Raw genomic sequence first — 21,849 nt, 5'->3', positions numbered from 1 at the left:
CAAAATTTTGAGCCCGGAGGCTAGAAAAACCTGAGTTCTAAATTTGGCAGCTATGGAGAAGGTTGGTGTGTTCCCTACAGAATGTTTCTTTCATTTGTTATTCCTTTTGCTACTGCACACAGAGTGAATTTGGGGACATTGGGTGTGTTGCTTATTTTTATTTGGTTGCTCAATGACTGCCGTTCCTTCCATACACAGATTACCTTTTCAGGGTCTTGCTTGAAACTGTGATTTTTGACTGTCTGTACTCCTGTGCTGGAAGGAAAAAGCAATAAATGGACTCCAAGGAGAAAGTGACTTTTAGGATGAAGGGTCAGAGAGATGCAATGAGTGTGCTGGTTAACCCAAGGTCCTTTGGAGAAACAGTCTCTTTTGCTGGACCCTACAACACTGATATCTCTTTGCAGTTCCTGAATCTTCCAGCTAAGACAGTTGCTGCATTTCTTTGTTTAGAGATGATGCCGTTTGATAGAAGACTATTCCGCAGGACTACTGAGACAAAAGTAATGAAGTTGTTAAGTTGCAGGTTACAGCTTTGGAATGTTTTTGTTAAATTCCTACTCCGTTCAGTCCTTACCATGTAAAAGAATCAGCGAAACATTTTCTAATAATGAATATTTAAATATAGCTTCCTGATTCCATGTTGGAGTATTAGCCTTCGTATTATAACGAATTTAAATAATGAAGAATTTATCCTCAGTCAAATTTAGGAATGTTATTTATGGGGGTGAGCGTGAAAACTGAATGTCAGAGAAATGTGAAGGAACTATAGTAGGTATTCATTAAAGCTGCATACTATATATATATATATATGCTCATTTTTCTTGGAGTGAAAGATACTTTTCCAATCAGTTTTTGGCAACCAATTAACAGAAATCTGTGTCGACAAGTCTGTGAATTTATTTTGTGAATCTTTAAAGCTAAAAAGCTTTCTAATTACTAAAAAAAAATTTTAGTGGACCATTCTAACAAATCATCAACTTTCCATCAAAAATAGTTTAGACAACAGCTTTTCACCAGTTTTGTCCTCCACGATGAAAGCTGTTCTGGAACTGGATTTGCTCCTCCAAATGGGTGAATCTGTTAGATTTTTGTCTTGAGCTCTTTTTGCTTTTGTTATAACCGATTGATCTTTCTCATGTCTTACAAGCGTTTCTTAAACTGGAGTGAACTTTGATTCTACCTGCCTCTTGGCTTAAATTCTGTTTAGATTGGATTGCACCAAAGCTTACATGCAGGTGGGGAGGGAATGGAGAACATGGCTGCTTCACCATCCAGGGTCTTCAAGTTGATTGCCTAAGGTGATTCGTATCAAGGATACGTTTCTTTAAGAGCAATCGTAGGCATGTTCATGCTCTCTGTCTCTTTCTCTGTCCTATGCAACTTGGTTTAGTTCCTTATTTCAGCTTCTCCAGTCAATAATGGATATATATATTTTAAAGTCCCAATTAAATGTCCAAATTGTGTTTATTTTCAGGTCACAGAGCTCAATAATGTGAAGAATATTTCACGAATGCCAAAAACCACAAAGAAGCATGCTGTCGGGATTTATTTTAATGATGACACCTCCAAAACCTTTGCTTGTGAGTCAGGTGGGTAAAACGGCAATGCACATGAGAAAACATAAGAGCATTAATTGTGAAATCATGAATGTATTATACCTACACACAGATTTTCTGGGCATTTATACAGAACTTGAGGCAGATGAGTGGTGCAAGGTACTGCAGATGGAGTGTCTTGGAACACGGATTAATGACATTAGCCTTGGAGAGCCTGACTTGTTGGCATCAGGAGTGGAGAGGGAGCAGAGTGGTAGGTACATAAAATATAAAATATTGACCTTTTAAATTTTTAATCGCGTTATTTTAGTCATTTGGATTGTGCATATGAACATCCAAAATAAATTGGTACCAAAAATTGTTTTTCCAAACTATTCGTTTATTTATTTATTTCTGTTTTATTACCGCCAAAGATAATGAGCATGGTAATTAAGTGCTGTGATTCAGGGTTTTAGAATTATTTTGGAATAACACTTTTATTTCTGAGACAAGTTAGCTGATTTTGGAGATGGAGACTGTATTTTTTTTGTGTTTCCTTGTATCATGTCTGTACAACACTTTCAGTCTCTGACTGAGGCTGTTTATCAACATTGTAAAGCGAATAATAAATAATAATAATAATTGCATGCAGAAGCTGAGCCCATGGCTACTTCACTTTCCTATGCAAATTAACTAATTGTATGCACAAAAGCATTTGCAATGTATTCATGCACACAGTTATATTAATTGTTTGCAAATATCAAGATTATGTTGGTGCAGTTCTCTTTTGTATCTCAATGCATGCCCAAATGTTTGATGCCCTTGAAGTGTAGCATTCTAACTGCTCCAAACATAGAATTTATTGAGTTATTGGAAGGAATTGAGTCTTCGTTTTTGAATTAATTGTTCAAAATGGAAATAAAATCTTGTAATAGAGGTGGAAAGTAGGAAATTCCTTTAATGACTTGTACAGTTAATGGGCAGGGATTTTAGACTAACCTTTTGTTTTTCTCCCAGAGAGATTCAATGTGTATTTGATGCCATCCCCTAATTTAGATGTGCATGGGGAATGTACCTTGCAGATAACATTTGAGAATATCTGTCTTTGGGACATCCAGAATCCCAGACTAAAACTCATCTCTTGGCCATTAAGTGCCCTCCGACGCTACGGGCGGGACCCATCTTGGTTCACGTTTGAAGCAGGGAGGTAAGTGTGTGTTTGCTGTAGTGTGTTCCTTTCCTTGCTGGTGCTCTGGACCACTTCCGAAGGCTGTCAAAGGATGTGAGAGCTTATCTTCAGACAGAAGCTGTTTGTGTACCCTATGTTAAAATAAAGGATTTAATATTAATATTTAAAACAAATAAAAATAGTTCTTAAATCCAGGTTGCATCTTGAATGGAAGAAATGGCTCAACACAGGTGCCTGAGGATGGGGTGGGAGAGCTGTGCTATCCCAGGGGATGCCAGGTGGAGGCTGACAGCACTGTATATTATGTATAGGATTCTTCTTAAATCAAGTTGTATATGAGACAGTGGATTGGATAGAGAGGTTTGTGAAGAAAAGGTGAACATCATTCCAGAATTTGTACAACATGGGCCTTTGGGCATGGAGTTACGGGTTTTAAGCAGTTCTGTGCAAAGAGAATCATTTGAAGTGTAGAGTAGTGTTTCCAAGTTGTTTCCCAGAAGCAAAATAAAGTAATGGAGAAGGGATTCCTGTTTTTTATCTATTTGACAAATGGGTTTATAAGAAATTTGAATGCAGTTCCTTGTTTTAGAGATGTTGTTCTCTGTCGCTTCCTGTAGCTTAGGTTTAATGAGCTGAAGTCTTTGGGTGGCTGAAGTCGGAGCATTGGTTCATTGAACTAAACTACCAAATTCTTTCAAAGGGTTATGGTTGCATTATTTTAAGTAAGTAAATTAAAGAATTGCAATAGCAAAAGAGAATCTCATCATACAATTAACTTATCTGGAGAGAGAAAAGGCATTTAAATGCCTATACTCTGTATTGCTGCAGAACTTTGTTCTTTCAGGAAAAAGGATATGATGTTTTTAATTCACTGATCATGCATTAGTCATTGCAAGACAATGCAATTGGGATGCTAAGGATAATGTATCTAGGGTTTCAAGTGGAAGACAAAACTGCAAAACTCATTACAGGCAACATTAAAAGTCTGAAAGGGAAAGAAGGCAAATTAATCCCACCTTTTAGTCTAAAATTTATGAACCTGGGTGTTGTGCATGAACTCTCTAGAGTTAGTTGAGCACTTTTGAGAATTTAATGATACTCACCTGAGTCTGTGTTTGAGAAGAGTAATACCAGTATGGATTAAAATAGTGAGGTTGGACCAGGGCTGTTAAAGCCCATATAGATAACTTTGTTCCATATTTCAACAACCTTTTGCTTTCCTATTGCTTGTGCAATATTGCTTCTAGAGCAGCAAGGTAAAGTTAAGTGTTACAGATCACCATGAGCAAGCGAAAATCTCACATGTGGATCCCGTCTGTTCTTGCTTTGGCAGAATGTGCGACACAGGAGAAGGACTATTCATCTTTCAGACACGAGATGGAGAAGCAATCTATCAGAAGGTTCACTCGGCTGCTCTCGCCATAGCAGAACAACATGAGCGCCTGTTACAGAGTGTGAAAAATTCAATGGTACGGCTACTCACCATGCTTGTTATTCTGCACTGGGCACCAGTGAGTGGTGTTTCTTCACTGTGACTTTGTCTTTTGATTCACAGATAGTAAGCAGTCTGATTATTTTTCTTACTAAATTCTGCTTTGTTATTATGTTTAGGCCAGTATATATAACTGGGATTGCTTTTCAAGAATCTGAACAATAGGGGAACTTATAGTCCATGATTTTTGTGTTTGGAAAACTTTAAATAAGTGTGACTTAGTTCAGAGATGATAAGCTCCTGTCAGCATAGTCGGCATTCTCGTTATATTCTTTTAATCAATCACCATCATAAGTTTGTTGTTTGGAAACATTTCTCATCAATCTATTTGCAAAATGTTATGGCTCATGCTCAGTTTTTCATTTGTTAATTGATGTCTACATTTGAAGGATGATTTGGAAAGAGTCATATGGTTCAGATTAAACTGTGGGGGAGGACTAGAAGTGTTTGTCTGATCCCTCAGTGGATGTCTGTTTTCCGCAAGTGCTTTTTGTGTCTAAAACTCATTTTATGACACTCATTACTGCTAGGAGATGTAGGAGTGTAAGATGCAAACTAACATACAGACTGAGAACTGAGATAGTGTGGGATCTCCAAAAACATTCCATTGAAGAATGGCAGTTTTATGGCACTTGCACCTAACATGTTTCCAGATATTACCATTTCATTTATTTGTTTTCTTATGAAACCTGTAGAATGAAAAGGATTTTCTGTAAACGACATATCAAAATTGATCTCTGCTTGCCAGGGCTCACAGGTTGACTCTGACAGCAAAACTAGTATCCTGAAGATAACAGACTTTCTGGAATATATAAAATTCCCAGAATGGAAAACTGTGGAACAGCCTCGCCATAAACATCATCTCTATTCCATGCAGTAGTAATTGATTTGTGTAATCTGCAATAAGAATTATGTCTTTCCATTTTTATGAACAAAAACACATGCACATCCATGTCTAATCCTTTTAGTAATTCTATTAATATCTTGGTTTCAGGGGTAAGTTGTAATGATGAGTTATCTCAGTATTAACCAGATGACTCAGTGGAGATAAAACAGAAAATGTCATTACTACTTGTGGAAGTCTTAAGTTTTTCAACCCTTCCAGGCTTGCTAGGAAGAAGCTTGACACATTGCTTTCTTTCAGTTAAAAATGTTAAAGCTAGCAGGTGATCTACAGCCAGCATTGCTGGTATTTTTCTCTTTCCCAGTAAAGTATCATCTAACACCATTTTTGCTATCTTTGACTTTTGTTTAAAACAAAGAATTTTCTACTTCCAGTTAGAGAGGGCAAATTTTATTCAAGAATATCTAAAATTATCTAATGTGGGACAGATGAGTAGATGATGAGTACTCATCAGTAATTAATTTAAGCAGATTAAAATTAACCTAGCCTAGGCCAGCCTAACTAACAAACATTTGTAGCACACCAGCAGCAGAACAACCTGCTGAGAGTACAATTTCAGTTTCAAAGAAGAGATAAATTCCTTAATTGTAGCCTCCTGAAATGAAAGGGGTTTTTGGGCAATTTCATATATGGTGGTTTTACATTCCTGTAATAGCATGTAATAGCATCTTTAATATGTGGCCTCTGATGCTGTGCTGTAAAATTTCCGACTTACAAGTGCCAATAAAGTCAACAGATGCACAGTTTCAATAGAGAGCAGCTGTACAACCTCGAAAAGCTTTTTCATGAATATTGTCCAGCCACCACCACTCTAAAATCTAGTTTTATAGACCCTAGAGCACTAAATGGGGAAGAACATATTCCTGTCGAACTGGAAGTCTTGTAATTTAGTAGCTGAATATAATTGTTTCAGACAAGTCCATATGCCCCTGAATATGAGTTTCCCAACTCTGTCATAGAAGTGTCTGGTTCCAAAATACTCAGAAAGACTTAGTCCCTTCTCTGGGTTTTAAGGATACTCAGATTTAGGGCTTTAGATAGAGGATCATTACATCAGTGTACAAATCAGGTAGCTACTTTTGCAAATTACAAAATACTTTGTAAAGATCATCTTCGTCATTCAAATTGATTTATTTCCCCTGTATTTTAATTTCTGTTTGAAGACATCAACAAGGAGTTTATTTTAGATACTTGCACTTCATGCTCGGCTATCTGAGCTGTCTTACGTTGTTTTTATCTCTAAGAATTATTAACCCTGTGTGAAATTTTGTATTAGTGAAGCTTGAGCTGCTATTTACTGAAAGGGTGAATAAAAGTAAAAGGTAGGAGACTGTGGTGGTGAGAAATTAAGTCTTCACTGAGCATCTTCTGTTTTCTCCTGAAATCCTGGCGTCTGCTACCACTGATGTGATCATCTGAGGTGGAGATGAAGATGGTATTAAGCTACCTGAGGGCTCCTGGAGCCTGTGCAAGAAATGGGAGTTGAATGTCCCATGCTGATAGAGCAAATAAAGCTGCCAAGTACTGTTGAGAGCATGGGCTATGTCTGTCACCTCCCTAGCAGTCACTTGCTCTATAGTTCAGTTTGTGACTATAACCGACTCTGACTGCTGAAACGCACGTGGAAAATTGATGTGATAGGGGTTCCTCAGCTGAGAGCCTCAGCCTGACACTTTCTATTCATGTGCTGTGGCTTTCTGGTGAGGTCGGAGCATATGCTCACTGGAGTCTGACAGACGTTCACAAGTGGGTTTTATTTATTTTCCTTTTCAGTGAATTCAGAGATCTCCCTTTTCTCTTTTAAAGGCAAAAAAGAGCTGGCTCTGCTTAGCGATGCATGAAGCCGTTCTGGTCAGTGGTAACTCACCTCGCCCAACTGTTCCTTTCCCTTTGCTTTTGCACTGCCAGACAATGAAATGAAAATATCTATTCAAATTGTAGACATATTGTCATGAATATTTGGTTGCCATGAAAACTGACAGGAGTAGTGCTGTTACTTGACTGCTGTCGTCTCTGCCTCGTCGCAGTTTAGGTTGCTTTAGAAAAAGACGTTACAGCCTGACATCTCGCTAAGAAGTAATAATAGTGAACTTCTCCGTTTTGGCAGCTAAAGCTCAGTGCTTCAGAGAAAGGTATTATCAGCCAGTTTACCGGCAGCTTTGGCTGACTCTTCTTCCCCTCTCCATAACCAAGGAGTGCACTTTGTGCTAGATCCATCTGATGTACGAGTGTGTCAGTCTTGGCTAGGGTCTGCTGTCCTCCCTGACCATTTCCAGAGAGACTGATAATTAGGAGTGGAAAAGGTGGTCATTAACTTCTGGAGTGAGAGAATACTGAGTAATAGTGTAAGATAGTAAAAGAAAGCTACTCAAAACAACAGCAATGTGTTAGTGCCCTTTAATTTCTGAAACTGTTTATTTTTGTTAATGTTGAGTATTAATAGTTCTAATAAATTTACTTCACTAGGAAGAAAATCCCCTCAAAAACATAGCAACCCTCCCCAGGTGGGTGTCCCAAGATGAAGGTTTACATAGTGCAAATTGTTTAAAAATGACATGCTCTGCAAAATCTTTGAGAATTGTGTATTCCACCTTGAGAGAAAAAAATCTTTTCTTTTTTTTTCCTTTTATTCCTCTTTTTTTTTTTTCTTTTAAAGAAAAGTGTGTGTCTCATGCTAGTTTTGCTGCTTGCTAAAGCAGGACCCCAAAAAAAAGATACTTACTCTTCCCTCCCTGGGACTTGTGTGGGACTTATGGGAACCAACTGCACCACGCACCTGACCCAGCCCCAGCGAGCTGCCTTAGTGTAGCTCAGCACCTCTCTCACTCAGGTGCCAAGAAGTGACAAGAGGTGGCACCAGTTCCACGGCTGTTTTCAGCTCTGGTTGCTGCTGCTTGGGTGTGCAGCTTCTCCATCCCCTTTCTCCATGGATCGCTCGTAGCCAGCAGAGCTGTGAGGTGGCTTTGTGTTGGCCCTCACCGCTTCTTGCCTCTTTGCTTCTCCTTTGGTTTAAGCGTGACTTAGCATAATTTGATCCTTGACATGTGTGGATGGAGCTGTGTCTGAACTGCTTTGGAGATCCTGATATCCTTTCAGCACCATCTCCTGGGAGGAAGAGTGTGAGAGGCTATGGATTAGGTGCCCTCCAGTTAACAAATTATTTATTATATTAATGATACGTGGTGTTACATGTCTCACTTGGTCCTCTGCTTGCAGCCAATGCTCGTGCGTGTTCTAGCATACCAATTCTGGCAGGTTTTGACCAGCTTACGGTGCTGGGTGCTTCCAAGGAATAAAGCCAGGTCATTATCAAGCTATTCCTACTTCTTTGGTTGCCACAGAGATACAGTAGGTTAATTGTGAGAATGAAATCAATCATCATTTAAGCTGCTTTAGCTCTCAGTCCGAGGTGTTTTGATGAAGTACTGTGTATTCAGGACATAGCATACTAATTCTTTTTTCCAGCTGCAGTTTTTAAATTTTTTTCCCATGCTGATTGAGTTCAGGAGGGGCACCTCTTCTGGACCTTTTCTGTGTCTTTCATCTTCTTTCTCTAGCTGCGTCTCCTTTTTCTCTGAAGATATCCTTTTGGTTTTTTGCTCTCCTACTGAGAGCAGACCTGTTGCTCCAACCACCTTAGCTTGCTGCTCAACTCACCAGTAGGTGGAACCACCCAAGAAGCATCTCCAATTAGGAAATGCCATCCTCACAGTGCTCTGCTGGTTCTGCTCCAGTAGGAGGTTGTTGTTGTTTGTTTCCGTGGTGCTGTTGTGCGTGGTGACACCGCAGACGGTGCTGGGCCTTCAGTGAAGGAGCTGTGATAAATACACTGCGTGGTGTAGGTGGAAACTTGCATTGTGCAGGGACTCGCACACTACTGACTTGGGGGTGGGTGTTTTAAGAGCAAAGGTTGGTCTGGGTTTGCTTTTGTTTTCATGTGTTTTACCTTGATATCACAGGTACAGCATCCACAATACAGAGAGGAGGTTGAGGGTTGCTGGCACCTCTGAAGAACTTCAGAATGGCTCTCTTCAATGATATCTCTCATCTGCCTCCTCTCTGTGCTTGCTTCACTTGTTTGTGTTTGCTCCAAAATATGCTGAAATTCTTGTAAGAGGTTCTTTCACCTCCGGTCTTGTGAAACTAAAATGTAAAAGCTTGCTGTTTTTGTAAACAGCATCTTTATAAATTAGACAAAAACAAGTATAGATTTGGTATATTTGAACTAATGTTTGCTAGAGCTTTGGAAAGAGAATTTTAGCTGTACTGTGAAGCTTACGATAAAATCCAAATATTTGTCAGCTTGCATATGTGTGTTAATGAATTCACATGAAACATGTCAGGTTCTTGGTATGCTGAGGTTGTACTTAGCTTTGGAAGTTGGGAAGTAGTTGGGAGACTCTCTGATGGCTTTGTTGCTGAAGGGAGGAATACTTTCCTATCTTCCACTGACTCCCAGTTTCTGTTTCAGCTGCTTGAGTTAAAACTCCCCTCAGGGGAAGCAGTGCTAGCACAGGACCAGGGGAGCATAAAGGTGAGCTTTGGTGTGCGACAGTAGCGTGGCCTCCTAACCCGAGTGCTGTGTGCCCGTGGGGACTAACCCGGGTTAGTCACTGCTGCTCACGTAGGGCGGGCCGATGGACAGAGGGAGAGGCTGTGTTGACAATATCATTAGAAATCTTTGCAGACTGTGGCTGTGCCTTTTCTCTGAGGATGTGTGTTAAGCACAACTGTCACCTTCACATCAGTTTACTGCTTTGCAGCTTCAGATGAAGATGAGCGAGCGAGCCGTGTCCCTCAGCACCATGGTGCCCTTGCCCCGCAGTGCCTACTGGCAGCACATCACGCGACAGCACAGCACTGGCCAGCTCTATGGCCTGCAAGGTAAGGGGTTGGGATTGGAGGGGGTCAAGGCACAAGTCGGACAACAGCACTGTTGTTTTATGAGCTTTTTTCAGATAACTAGGGAGACATTACCATTGCGGGGTGGCCAGCGAGGGGCACACAGGCAGTTATGCAGAAAAGCCAGCAGGAAACAGACCGAACACTTAATAGAGTTGGGACAGGCACCATGCTGTGGAAATCTTTTGGAGGTTTTTTTTTTGCTTCTTTTTTTTAGCCCCTCAGACGTTAGGAGTTTCTAAAGGAATAATGAATCTTAGATATTTACTCTTTTAAATAAAGCTGGAGACTATAAAGGTCAGAAGAACCTCCAGAACACAAAATATAAGAAATTGTGATTAAAAATGGCAGGCTCTGTCACCCCTGACATATGTGGCCATATTCCATTCTTATCCTCTGATTTTTCTGCAAATCTGAAAAGTAAAAGCCAACCATATTTTTTTCCTTTTCCTGTTTTGAACACTAGAGGGGGCAGGCAGCACATAAAAAGCCTCAGCCAAACACCTTACACGTTTCAGCTGGAGGAACGAATAATAAAAGCAGCACTTATATGCCTGTTCAAATTTGTTCAATAAATTAGGGCATGGGAAGATGACCTGCTGGTGGCAGCCTGTGACACACAAGAAGAAAACTGCTTAGAGCACTCTGACACAATCAGGAGATTGGTCTTACTGTGCCTTACTATAGAGTCCTTTATTAATACAATAATTCAGCATGGTGTTGACACAAGATAAATAGATTGTATAGTTACAAACCACTTGTTTTGTATTTAGAAAAATAGCTTGCTTGTTAAACTGAAAAAGGGGATGTCATGGGGATTCTAGTTATGAGAATGTGGTAAAAGTCTTTGAAAAATCCTGGCCCTGGGAGGTGGGTGGGCGGGAAACCATGCAGACCTTATTGTAATTAGGAAAGACACTGAAGTAATTGTCTTATTCAGCAGTCACGGTGACTATTTCAGTGGGACCCTTAACATCTCTAATTAGATTAGGTTGCCAAAATTTTGAAATGCTTCAATTATCAGAGAAAAAAATATTGAATATAAAATAATTGTTATACTGAGTTACATAATTTTTGAAATATTTCACTCCCTGAATGGTAGAGACACATGAAATTTTGTAAGCAGAAACTTTATTCTACCTCAGTTGGAACTGATAATTTTTGAATTGGCTTTTTTTTCCCTTTTCTGATGTACAGAAAAAAACAACAACAACAACAAACTGATGCTAAATAAAGTATGCTTTTCATTCAACATGCAGTCAGATCTTGTAAAAAAGAAATAAAATTGTTTTGTACATCTTTAGATTCTGAAGCGGGGAAAGCAGGGATAGGTATAATTAAAAAGCTGTAATTTGTACTTCACATAGTCCTGTATAAAATGGTGAGTATGATACCTGTGCCTTACTGAGCATTGTTCTGTTTTTTGCATCTGACTTGGACAAGATGTTTCTAGCCCAGCAAAGCTTCATCGGACGGACACTTTTCCAACGTACAGATCAGACCATCGATAAAGGACTGTAAAAACTTTACAAACTCTGTCTTCTGACAAACTGCCCCAATGGATGACACCGATGACAAGCAAGGATAGAAATGCTGAAAAGTTCCAAGTTGGATGAAAAATTCTTGCAGTACAAATTTATTTTTTTTTCAAACTTTGTCAAAAGTTAAAATGATTCTGTAGATAGTGAGGAGGAGAACACAACCATCAGGCCCTCCAGTGTTTCTTTTGTATCTTACAGCTGGACAGAGAAGTCACTCCCTAAATATTTCCAAATGTTTTTTGTATAAGTATGTTGTAAATATGAGACTCTCCTGTTGTGGTGTGGTTTCATTTTGTCTGTTACGGCTGTTGGTTCCCTGATGTCAGCTGTCAACTTTGTCTGTTGTAATGCTTATCTTCAGTTATTAACATTACAGTTCAGCATAACCCCTGACCTTTGAAATAGTGGCCAGTTTTAAGCAGCTATTGGATACAATTTTTTTTCCTGTTTGAAGCCTGATGGAGACTTGATTGATTTCTTTTGAAAGCACACACTATATTTCCAGTATTTATTTCCATCTCTGTAAATGTTTAAAATAAAAATAATTCCCACTTAATCTGTGGTACAGCACTTCTTGTCATTGTCAGCGTCATGAACAGGGCTACTGTGCAGTCACTGGGGCACTAGGAGGGAGGATGAAGTGGGGCAGTGGGTTGCTTTGGGTTCCTCTCCTATCTGAGGCAACACCATCACTTGTCGGGGGGCTGGTGAAATAGAGCAGTGATTCAACAAGAATCTCACAATGCCACAAATTGCTTTGTGGCAGAAAACAGATTTTTCTGTTTTGTGACAGCTTCCATGTTAGGTACTACTTTCATAGATTGGCACCAGTATCTTCGTTTAACAGGAAAAATATGTTCAAAAATAGCTTAGTTGACTTCTGGATGCTGTGCAAGATGGTCAGAAACATCTAACAGCTGTAGATAGAAAGCTCTGATTACCCTGAATACAAGTGAAATACTGTGTTCAGCTGAGCATAGTTAAATCATTTTGTTAAAAGGCTTTTGAGTTAAGAATGCCTTGTCAGGTTAGAAGTCGAGTTGATCATCTCTAACCATGTTATTGCTGCTCAGTTTACAAGCTTAAGGGCTAGCTCTTATTTTGGTTGCCTGTCTGGGGAATTTGGTCTCTGCATATTTTAAAATGAAAAAATGAGATAAAATTCTAATGATGGTTGCGTTTATTTAGGTATGTACAATGTCTGCAGTTATTCTTTCAGCAGATATCCTGGAAGAAAAGAACACAATGGTTGCAGATGTGTAGAGAGTGAAATGGTTCAGGACAAGCTAATTTTTTCCCATGAGAGAGATAGTAGTCTTACTGTTTGAGTAAAAACAGCAAATACCTTAAGCTTGGCTGAAGATATTCATAATTCTGAATATGAAGTAGACTGGGAGTATGGGGTATTGATCATGACACACATGAAGTAGACTTAGTTTCAGAGAAATGCTTTTAGTGTTGGAGAAAAAGGACATCCAGACTGAATTCAAAATGATCTGGACAAACTGGAGAAATTCAATAGGGACAGGTGCCTAAGCAAGGCAAACTGACTACCCAAATACATAATGGGAAGAAAACAAAGGCAGCAGCCCTTTAGAAAGTGATGTGTTACAGCAGACTGCAAATGGAACATGAGGCAACAAGACTATGTTGCTGCAGAATATGTAGATGTCATAAGGGAATGTAAAAGCATTTAGCCTTCAAGACAGCTGAAATAATTCTTCAGCTCTGCTTAAGCCTTGCACGGTCTCAGCTGGAGCCATGTGTGGTGGTTGGTCCTGAGCTAACCTGCTCAGCTGCTACAAATAGCCCTGGTACAGTGCTGACACTTGGGGATAGTTCAGCTCTTGGGTTCACTGTGTGCTATGCAGTATCTTTAGCTTTCTTTATGGGAATAATGAAGGAACAAGCGTTTCCAAGTCAATTCAGCTTTTCTGTTTATTACAGTGTCCTGATGAAAACAGTCACTCTAGTAAGTGTTTATTTATTTATTTATTTATAACTGGCATGGGCTTAATATCAGTGAATCAGTTTAATAAACTCATTATGGATGAGTTTATTACATCTTAAAGGTTTGTCATTAAAGAACTGAAGGTGAGGGAGCCTTTCAGAAAAGCAAACCAATAAGTGTAGTGAAGGTAAATGTATTTCTAGAGAGAGAAAAAAAAAAAGTCATTATTGCTTTACACCTTAGTGCAAAGATAAGCTTAATTTGTGAATAAGGATTATGTTGACTTTATTTCAAAGCTGAGCTGCTAACATAAATAAGTGACTGGAAGGCATGTTATGACTAATAGGTCTTTATTTTTCAGGTTTGCTCCTGCTAATGTATTCCCTTTAGAGCTGACAGCAACACCATCTTTTGTTTTATCGTGGATATGACAGTTCGGTAAATGCTTTTATTCACCTCTCACTCATGCTGTGATTGATACAGTAAGACTTCTCCTGGTGAACAGTCAAATTATGAAGAAAACAACAACAAAAAAAATACTCAAACCTTGCCCTTTAAACGAAGGGTCATTAAATCAACTAACTCTGATATTATTCTTTCTCATGAAGCTGTTGGTGAAGGATGGGGGGAAAAAAAAAGTCCTAAAAGTAACTTTGCTTTGGATCACTCTATGTATGATATGATATCAAGAAATTGCTTCATTTTGATTTGTGGTACTGACATTAATTTTGCATCATCGCTGCCTTGCTTAGTTAGCAAGGTCATTAGCTGAAGAAAGGAAGCCGGTTTGCTATTCCCATCATCACTGGCTTTCTGGTGCAGGAAAGGTTTTCACTGTATTTGGAGTTGTTCAGACTGTACAGCAGTCGTGTGTGTGCAGCGGGTGCCAGCGGTATCTGGTGCCCTGGTGAAGATGGATGCAGAACTGGAGTGGAAATCTTCCAGGTAACTGAGCTGCACTCTTCAGAGATGTACATCAGCAAACGTGCTGCAAATCAGTTTGTAGAGCTGTGGACCTCAGGGTTACCACAGATTCAAGGATCAGTGTGTGAAAAGCCCATGATTTTTCTCCAACTTTTGCCTAATTTTGCAAAGTAGTTTCAATTGCTCCACCAAATTCCAGCATGCCCTTTTGTATCCTTCAACCTCGTTCTTTCTCAAATGTGCACAGATCTTCCTAGATAAATGTTTCAAAGATGCAAAAGTGTTCTGCAAAGTCATCCTAGAGAGCAGCTTTTTGGCTCTCTATAACCTCTCCCATTGATATGACTCCAAGGAGTGCTGTGCGATTTCAAAGACCAGGCAGGAATGTCGTCTTCTCCAGCCTCTTTCATCCCACAAAAGACCAGTGACCGGTCTGTAAGTCATAATAGTGGAGAAGGAAGAAATGTCTCAGGAGTAAAAGAAGGGATCTGAAAAGCAAGTGTAGAGGTGCTTACCCCACTTTTCAAATCCATGCTAAGAAAAGTTCCTCTGTCTTCTGAGCGGGTACGAACCAGCAAGCAGATAATAGCACAGTGGTAGATGGAGACAGCCCAGGCAGCTGCGGCAGAACTTGGCGGGTAATGATCTTAAAAGGCTAATCTTGGAATCAAGTACATTAGGGGAAATGAAAAAACACATCATGTCAAGACTTCAAATTGCATTTCTTTTTCTCACACGTTACAGGTACCAGAATGCAAATGCCGTTATCAAAAATAGCATAGAGGGCAGCGGGAGGTACTGCACATCGCTGTGCTGCTAGAGAAATGGGATGGCTGACACTCTCCATGTTACAGAGGGACATAGTGTCAATCGAGGCCTTTGAGCTAGATGAACAGCCTGGCCCACCCACCTTACAGCTCACCATGGTTCCCATCCCCATGGCATCCTTGCCCAACAGTTCTAGCTGGGGGGCTCCTCAACTATTTAGATATTAAGAGAAGGTTGAGGCTGGTTTTTGTCTTTGGAGGTAGGCCCAGTGCAAGGTAAGATCTCTTCTAAAGTACTAATAGGATTGTAGAGATCCCTTAAGTTAGTCATCACGTTTTCTTGAATCGGCAATACATTTTTTTTTTTCCTCTTTAGCAACTACATCGGAATCTAGTGAAGTACCAAAGTCTTTCTGAACAGGTACTTGAGCATCATCTGTACCCTGCAACTGGAAATGACTGGCTTTGGATATGCAGATATACCAGCTTTTTTTCAGTATTGTTCACGAAGGTTTCTGAATTGTGAAGTAGAAGCCTTTTTTTTTTTTTCTTTTTTTTTTTTTTTCTTGAAACTATTTCAAATGACCAGCCAGGGGATGTCCAAGAGGCTGCTTTAAGCCACCGTTGAAACAAACACCTGTCCCCTGTACTCGCATGAACTTTTTGGATGGAAGCAGATATGCTGTGGCCGTGCAGAGGGGCACCTCCAGACTGCCCTGCACAGCCCTGGGAAGGCTGGCTGCTGGTGGGACCCTTTTGGCTGCTGCCCCCTCATTAAGGGAAGAAACTGTGTGATCAGCGTTTCTGGCCATCCCACGGAGCAACAGCAAGTAGCTTTTCTGACTACTCAAGGCCATATTTTCAGAACTGTGTCTTCTGCATTTCAGGCAGCTTTGTGCTTGATAAGCTGGTTGTGTTTGGGGATAGGGCTGAGGCCTGGAGCTTTAAAAAAAAATAAATAATAATAATAAAAAAGTGAGTATTTTCATCGTATTGCATTTTTTCCTCCTTTTCTTTATGTAGAAGTTCTTATGCTTTTTTTTTCTTGACCAAGATTTAACAATGCATGTTTTGATTCCTTGAGGAAGGGTGGGTAGGCGTTTAAGTGTGTTGTTTCAGCACTCCTCTGAGTGAAGTGGTTGTGTTTCTCATGTTTGGGCTGTTGCTGATATGTGTTATTAAAACTGTTAGCATTTAATTCTGCTTACCCTTATCACACCTTACAGCAGAAAAGCATGATTAATTAATATTTAAGCAGATGAACATCTCTTGAAGTTTGTGACTCGCAGCCAGAATGTCATTAATTTAAATAATCACACAGATGAAATTAATGCAATAAGTGTTGTATCTGAGTCCTGTTGCTGAGCAATCCTGGATAGTGCATAATAACACTGGTGCCTCAGGCACTGAGATCAGGGGTCGTGATGTGATATTTCTGTGTATTCATTAACTTTCACAAGGGCAGATTGATCTTCTGTTTCCATGAACACTAATGAACCATTTTCTTATTTTTAGGGAATATTCTATCACTACCCCTGGCCATGCAGTGTTTAAAGAAAGCCTGTTTTCAAACAGAAGGCTCTAATTAGAACTCAGGCCTCAGCTGTATTGATTGCACTACACTTTCTCAGTGGATTTACAAATGCCAGCAAATAAACTTGCCAGGAAGAAGTTTGCTGCCATGGCTTTCTCTTCAGTATTTAGCCTATGTGTTGTTCTATTTCTTGACAAGCCTGTAAGAGGGAATTAACTGCTGAGACATTATTTTTGGATGGTTGGTTTTGTGCAGGAAAATTTTTCCCTGCTGTCTGTCTTTTGAATACCCTGGAAATCCTAGAAATAAAAAGTGTAAGGTGTTAATCTTGCATTAAGCTGCATTAAAAAAAATGAAAAAAATACAGAATTTAATCTCTGGTGAGATTAATTCCTGCTCTTAATCAAGCCACACACGACCGGGGGATTTACCAGACGTGGGGAAAAAAGTGGCCGGAGCATCCCGGGCACCCCAGCGCAGCACCAAAGGGTGCGATGCCCGCCGCGGCCGCCGGGTGCCAGCCTTGCCCCGGCAAAGGCCGGGGAGGCCGAGGGGCTCCTCCTGCTGTTTCCCCCGAGCCCGTAGCTCGTCCTCGTCGGTTCTTGGTCCTTCTGGTGCCACCTTCCAGCGTTTCTTCCCCACCGAGCCCATGCATGCGTTGCTTGCGCAGCAGTAGAAGCGAGGTGAAAAGTTTGGGTTGTTCCAAATAATCTCTATAGCTTAAACCTTATGGAAACGTGCGGGAGATCTCTGAGTTCTTTGTACAAGCAATAAACATAACTAAAAATGCTTTCACAAGCACTGCTGGTGCCCTTCGTGCAGCAGGGGAGCAGGGCTGAGGGGCACTGCATTTTGCGCTTTACTGCTGACCCGAGGCAGGTGTTTCAGATGTGTGGCTGAAACCCTCCCTGGCAGGTTTTGCCCAGGGAAACAGACGGTGGATGAAGCTGATGAACAACTGAATTTGCTCGGATTTCTCCTGCCACTTATGTCAATTCAAGAAATCAGAGCCTGTAAATGAGCCCCAACCCTCTGCTTTCAGCTCCAGCCGCATCTCGCCAAAGGGGGCTGAGGCTGTTTGTTTGCTTGCTTTTCTTATTAAATTATTCCTGTTTTCTGGTACTATTTTATTATTTTATTTTTCTCCCCACACAAGGTCAAATGCTTCCTCTGAATCTGGATCTGCCTTTGGAGGCAGCGCAAGGTGCAACCTCTACTCTGCGCCTCCTCACCTTCTGTAGCATCCATGGCTGGGTGCCGCAGCATCCTCCCCACCTAGGTCACAGCCACCCAGCTGCAGTGGGACATCTTTAAAGCTGCCTGAAATCCACCTCACAGCAAGAGGAACAGCATATTTCTGAGCAAATTCCTCACAGCTGAGCAGAGAAAACAGGGGATGCGGGTGATTTACCTTCCCCTTGCATTTCAGGTACAGGTTACAGCCCAAGTGAAGATTTTTAAAACTGCAGGTGAGGAAAATAGGGGTGTCTGGATAGGTTTGTTTACAGCTCAGGCTCTATTTCCAGTACGAGCTGGGCGTCCTGCTTGGTTTCCCTTCCATATTGTAAAAATGGGAACGGCATGTCTGCGGGCAGGAGTCCCCAAAATGACCGTGTAGGAACAGCCGTGCTGTGCTCAGAAACAATACAGGAAGGACCCCATAAAGCGGTGTGAAGAGGACCTCTGGTCCTATTGGGCAAATTATACTTTAAGGGAGGCATAAAAAAAGAGACTAATTACCTGTGCTCATTAAGGTACTTTTGGTATTTTTTTGGAAGAGAATTGCACCCTAGCCACAATTAAACTCCCCCTTAAACTGCCTCAATCTTCTCTCTCATTTTTTCCAGGTTGACTTTCCCTAACCTCCTATACTTTTATATTCTGTTGTGAACTTAAAAAATTTGGCATGCTCTACTGCAGAGGTGGACGGGCTATCTATATGTAGTGCATGCAATTACACTTGTATGAAATTATAGCTTCTGATAAGATACTGCCCATATTTTGAGATCACTAGATAAAAAGATATTACAAAACAGAAGAGTGATGACAAAGATAAATTCACTTGCTAATTTTATTTATTGTATTTTTCTTTTTGACTGAACAGAGTGCTTAATTTTACAGAATGAGATAAAATATATACAGACCAAATGATATAGAAAACCTTTTGTGCTGAAGGCGATGCGTCCTTTTGGAATATATCGTCCATAAAACTGAAGTAAATAGTTGCATAAATATTTATTTCTCCATAAACATGTAACGATTCATCTGAAAGCCACACAGTATTAATGATGTATGGTCTCTATTTTTGGCACATTTAGTAAAATTAAAGTATACCTACATTTAGCATAAATGCAACACACAAATATAGTTCTGCAGTGCAGGAAGGGAAAAAGCAGCAAAGTGAGATTTACAGCTGCTCTGCCAGCTGTGAAAGACAGGGAACCGGAGGGGTCTGTCATGGCTAGAGGTGCTGGAGAGCTCTGGGGTCCCCTCAGTGCCACCAAGTAATCTGTATTTTTCTTCCTGTATCTGTCCTGAAATGAAGAGTAGGACAGAGTTTCATGTGCCTTCTAAGTGCACTGGCATGGTCTCAGAGAAGCTCAGTATGCTGGGACGCTGGCACATCCCAGGACACAGGCAGCAAGGGTAGCTGTGGTGGAGTGATGCCCACATAAAGCCACAGGTGGAGCAGCATTTTTTTAGCTGGAAGATAAGTCTGATTTGGTGCACCACCCAGGCAGAGGTGTGCTTTACTAAAAATACTGTCGGGTGACATGCTTTGACCTGAGCTAACTGCATGTTGTTGCTATTTTCTCTTCTTCCTTCCCTGAGACACTCACAAGTGTTACAGAAGGCCTTTTCAGCATCAAACCAAAGAAATGCAGAATGTATCATTTTAAGAGGGGTTGAGTCATCCTCCTTTCCAAAAGCCATGGCAATTCTCCAGCATGGTCTAGCCTTGTCTCTATTCTGCAAAGGTAACAAATATTTGTAAGAAAAAAGTATTTCTGTAACAGGCCCTTGCTGACCTCTTGCAGTGGGCCAATAAGGATCGATAAAGGCAAGGGCCCTTGCCTTGCCTATATATCGCCCTAAAGCGGCGATATATAGAATAAAAATTCCATTTGGATTTGTTCTGAGGGGGCTGTTATTTATAGTATTTGTTTATCCCATGTATTATTCAATTTACTTGCTTACAGAGTGAAACAGTCAATCAAAAGTTGCTTTTCCTTTGCCATACGTGACTGTCAAATCCTTGTGGAAAATTGCTTCAATTGCATGATCTATGGATCAAAGTGAGAACAGAATGCTTAATTAGGGTTTAATTATTTGGGAAGATTTGAAGCTCTCTGATTGCTTGTGTTTTATTTCTTTACTTCCTCAGTTCTCTCTGTTGAAGAGTGCCTTCATTTGTAGCAGAACCAGGTGCACAGGCTGAAGCTGTATAGTTCACCAAAACATATGAATTTATTTTCTCATGCTTACCCATATATCTGTCCAACCAACAATACACCATCCTTAAAGGTGGTGCCTATACCAAAAAAAAAAACAAAAACCAACAATCAACCAAAACCAAACACACCAAAAAATGGATGGGTTTACACACAACCAAATGTTATGTTCTATTTCAGTCAATGTTTTTAAGGCAAAAAATAGGATTCACTGAAGAACTGTGGATTTTGGTGTTGAAAGCCACCACTTTCCCACCAGTGCCTGATCTGGTACCAGCTGACCTGGAGGGAATTTTTTCCTATAGGACATCCTAGGTACCTACAACTCAGGTTTCCATTTCAACCAGGCTCCTAAGATGCTGATGTGCTGCCAGATATTAAGAATACTTCAATCCCAAAACACATTCACTTGGGTGCTGGAAAAGAAAAAAAGGGTATGTGCCTTGATGTAAATCTCTATTTCTGTCTCACGTTCTGTCTCTGGCCATTGGTATTTGGTCTTCCCCAACAGAAATCTGCTCTGCTTAAAGCTGCACTTCGGTTTGGGGACTGTTTCATCTGGGTAGGGTGTTTGTTAGGTCTGTTTAACTTGAATGTAGATCCCAGGTCACCTTCCTTCCGGGGCTGCTGGCACAGAGAACCCCAAAACAGAAGCGGGAGCAAATAAAGGCAGACAACTTCCTTTGGTGTTGATGCTCAGCTATTTTGGCTTATGAAGGTTGTGGTGTGAATCCCTGTCTGAATCCAAAGTGAAACAAAGAGAAGGCAGGTGTTAAAATTCAAGGACATATTCTGACATGGAAAATCTTTGCCTCTGATTTGCTATCAAAAGCATTTTGGGATTTGAGTTTTACTCAAGTTATGGATTTTTTTTTTTTTAAGTTTCACTTTATTTTTAGGATTGTTCATTATCTTCTAACCAGACAGGCTCATGCTGTTTTATTGTTGACAAGATTTTCTCTTGTCAGATGGGGAGAATTTGGCTGGAAAACAATTGTTACATGTTAGATAACTGGAATTAAGGACCCATTAAGTAGATGCATTTGTAGAAAATTGTTTGGCTCTTTTGCGTGTCTTCTTTCCCCTGGGGATCCTCCTGTGGCAGCATGTTGTTTTACTGAGAAGCCAGTATTTAAATCAGAGAGTATAGCAGATTACATAAGAAAAGGTTGTCTTCAGTGTCAGAGTTCCTCCAGGCTCCCTCCTGGTGCTGCACAGCCCAAAATAAAACCTGACATTTGAGCAAGCCCAGGTGATGTTTGTGTTATTTGCAATAGTCACCTCTTGATTCAACCTTAAACTGGGAAAGTGAACAACTGAGCTACTGAAGGCGGCAGGAATCCTCCCCATTGATATCGCCGGGCTTGGCTCAGGCAAGCATTTATTAGCACTCTTGGGATTATAGGAAGTCAGCATCCAATGACAATGGCATTATTACCGGCTGTCATTGCTAATGTCAAAGTGAACATCAGGTCTGAAACGCATAAAGTGAGTCAAGAAATCCAAGTCCAGTAGAAATAAAGAAAGAAAATCTTAGGGGAGGAAGGTTCACAGTGCTATTTTTAATGTTTGAATCTACTAATAGGCTGGTAAGAGTTTTTAATATATTATTTGATTATATCGCTGTGCTATTTAATTTGTTTGGTCAAGGTTAG

At 40.4% G+C, this 21,849-nt stretch overlaps 2 protein-coding genes across 3 annotated transcripts in view; one reads left to right on the top strand and one right to left on the bottom strand.

Moving 5' to 3' along the window:
* The window catches only part of DOK5 (docking protein 5), a 42,660-nt gene extending 30,682 nt beyond the window's left edge, over positions 1-11,978 (top strand). Inside the window, exons 3-9 of one of the 2 annotated variants that reach the window (XM_050714070.1) lie at positions 1,478-1,592; positions 1,672-1,812; positions 2,556-2,745; positions 4,061-4,196; positions 9,595-9,657; positions 9,887-10,007; positions 11,469-11,978. In XM_050714070.1, the coding sequence (XP_050570027.1) occupies positions 1,478-1,592; positions 1,672-1,812; positions 2,556-2,745; positions 4,061-4,196; positions 9,595-9,657; positions 9,887-10,007; positions 11,469-11,536 (834 nt within the window). In that variant the 3' untranslated portion in view covers positions 11,537-11,978. The remainder of the gene's footprint in view (positions 1-1,477; positions 1,593-1,671; positions 1,813-2,555; positions 2,746-4,060; positions 4,197-9,594; positions 9,658-9,886; positions 10,008-11,468) is intronic. The other variant, XM_050714071.1, reaches the window with a different exon arrangement.
* Positions 1-20,809, bottom strand: part of BCAS1 (brain enriched myelin associated protein 1) — a 212,120-nt gene extending 191,311 nt beyond the window's left edge. Inside the window, exon 1 of the mRNA XM_050714069.1 lies at positions 20,806-20,809. The gene's annotated coding sequence lies outside the window, so the exon portion shown is untranslated. The remainder of the gene's footprint in view (positions 1-20,805) is intronic.
* Positions 20,810-21,849: the final 1,040 nt, after the last annotated feature.

This window comes from Cygnus atratus, chromosome 16, assembly GCF_013377495.2.
Source record: "Cygnus atratus isolate AKBS03 ecotype Queensland, Australia chromosome 16, CAtr_DNAZoo_HiC_assembly, whole genome shotgun sequence".
NCBI classification, from domain to species: Eukaryota; Metazoa; Chordata; class Aves; order Anseriformes; family Anatidae; genus Cygnus; species Cygnus atratus.
Note: the sequence above shows the minus strand (reverse complement) of the source record. Positions and strands in the feature narration are given on the sequence as shown.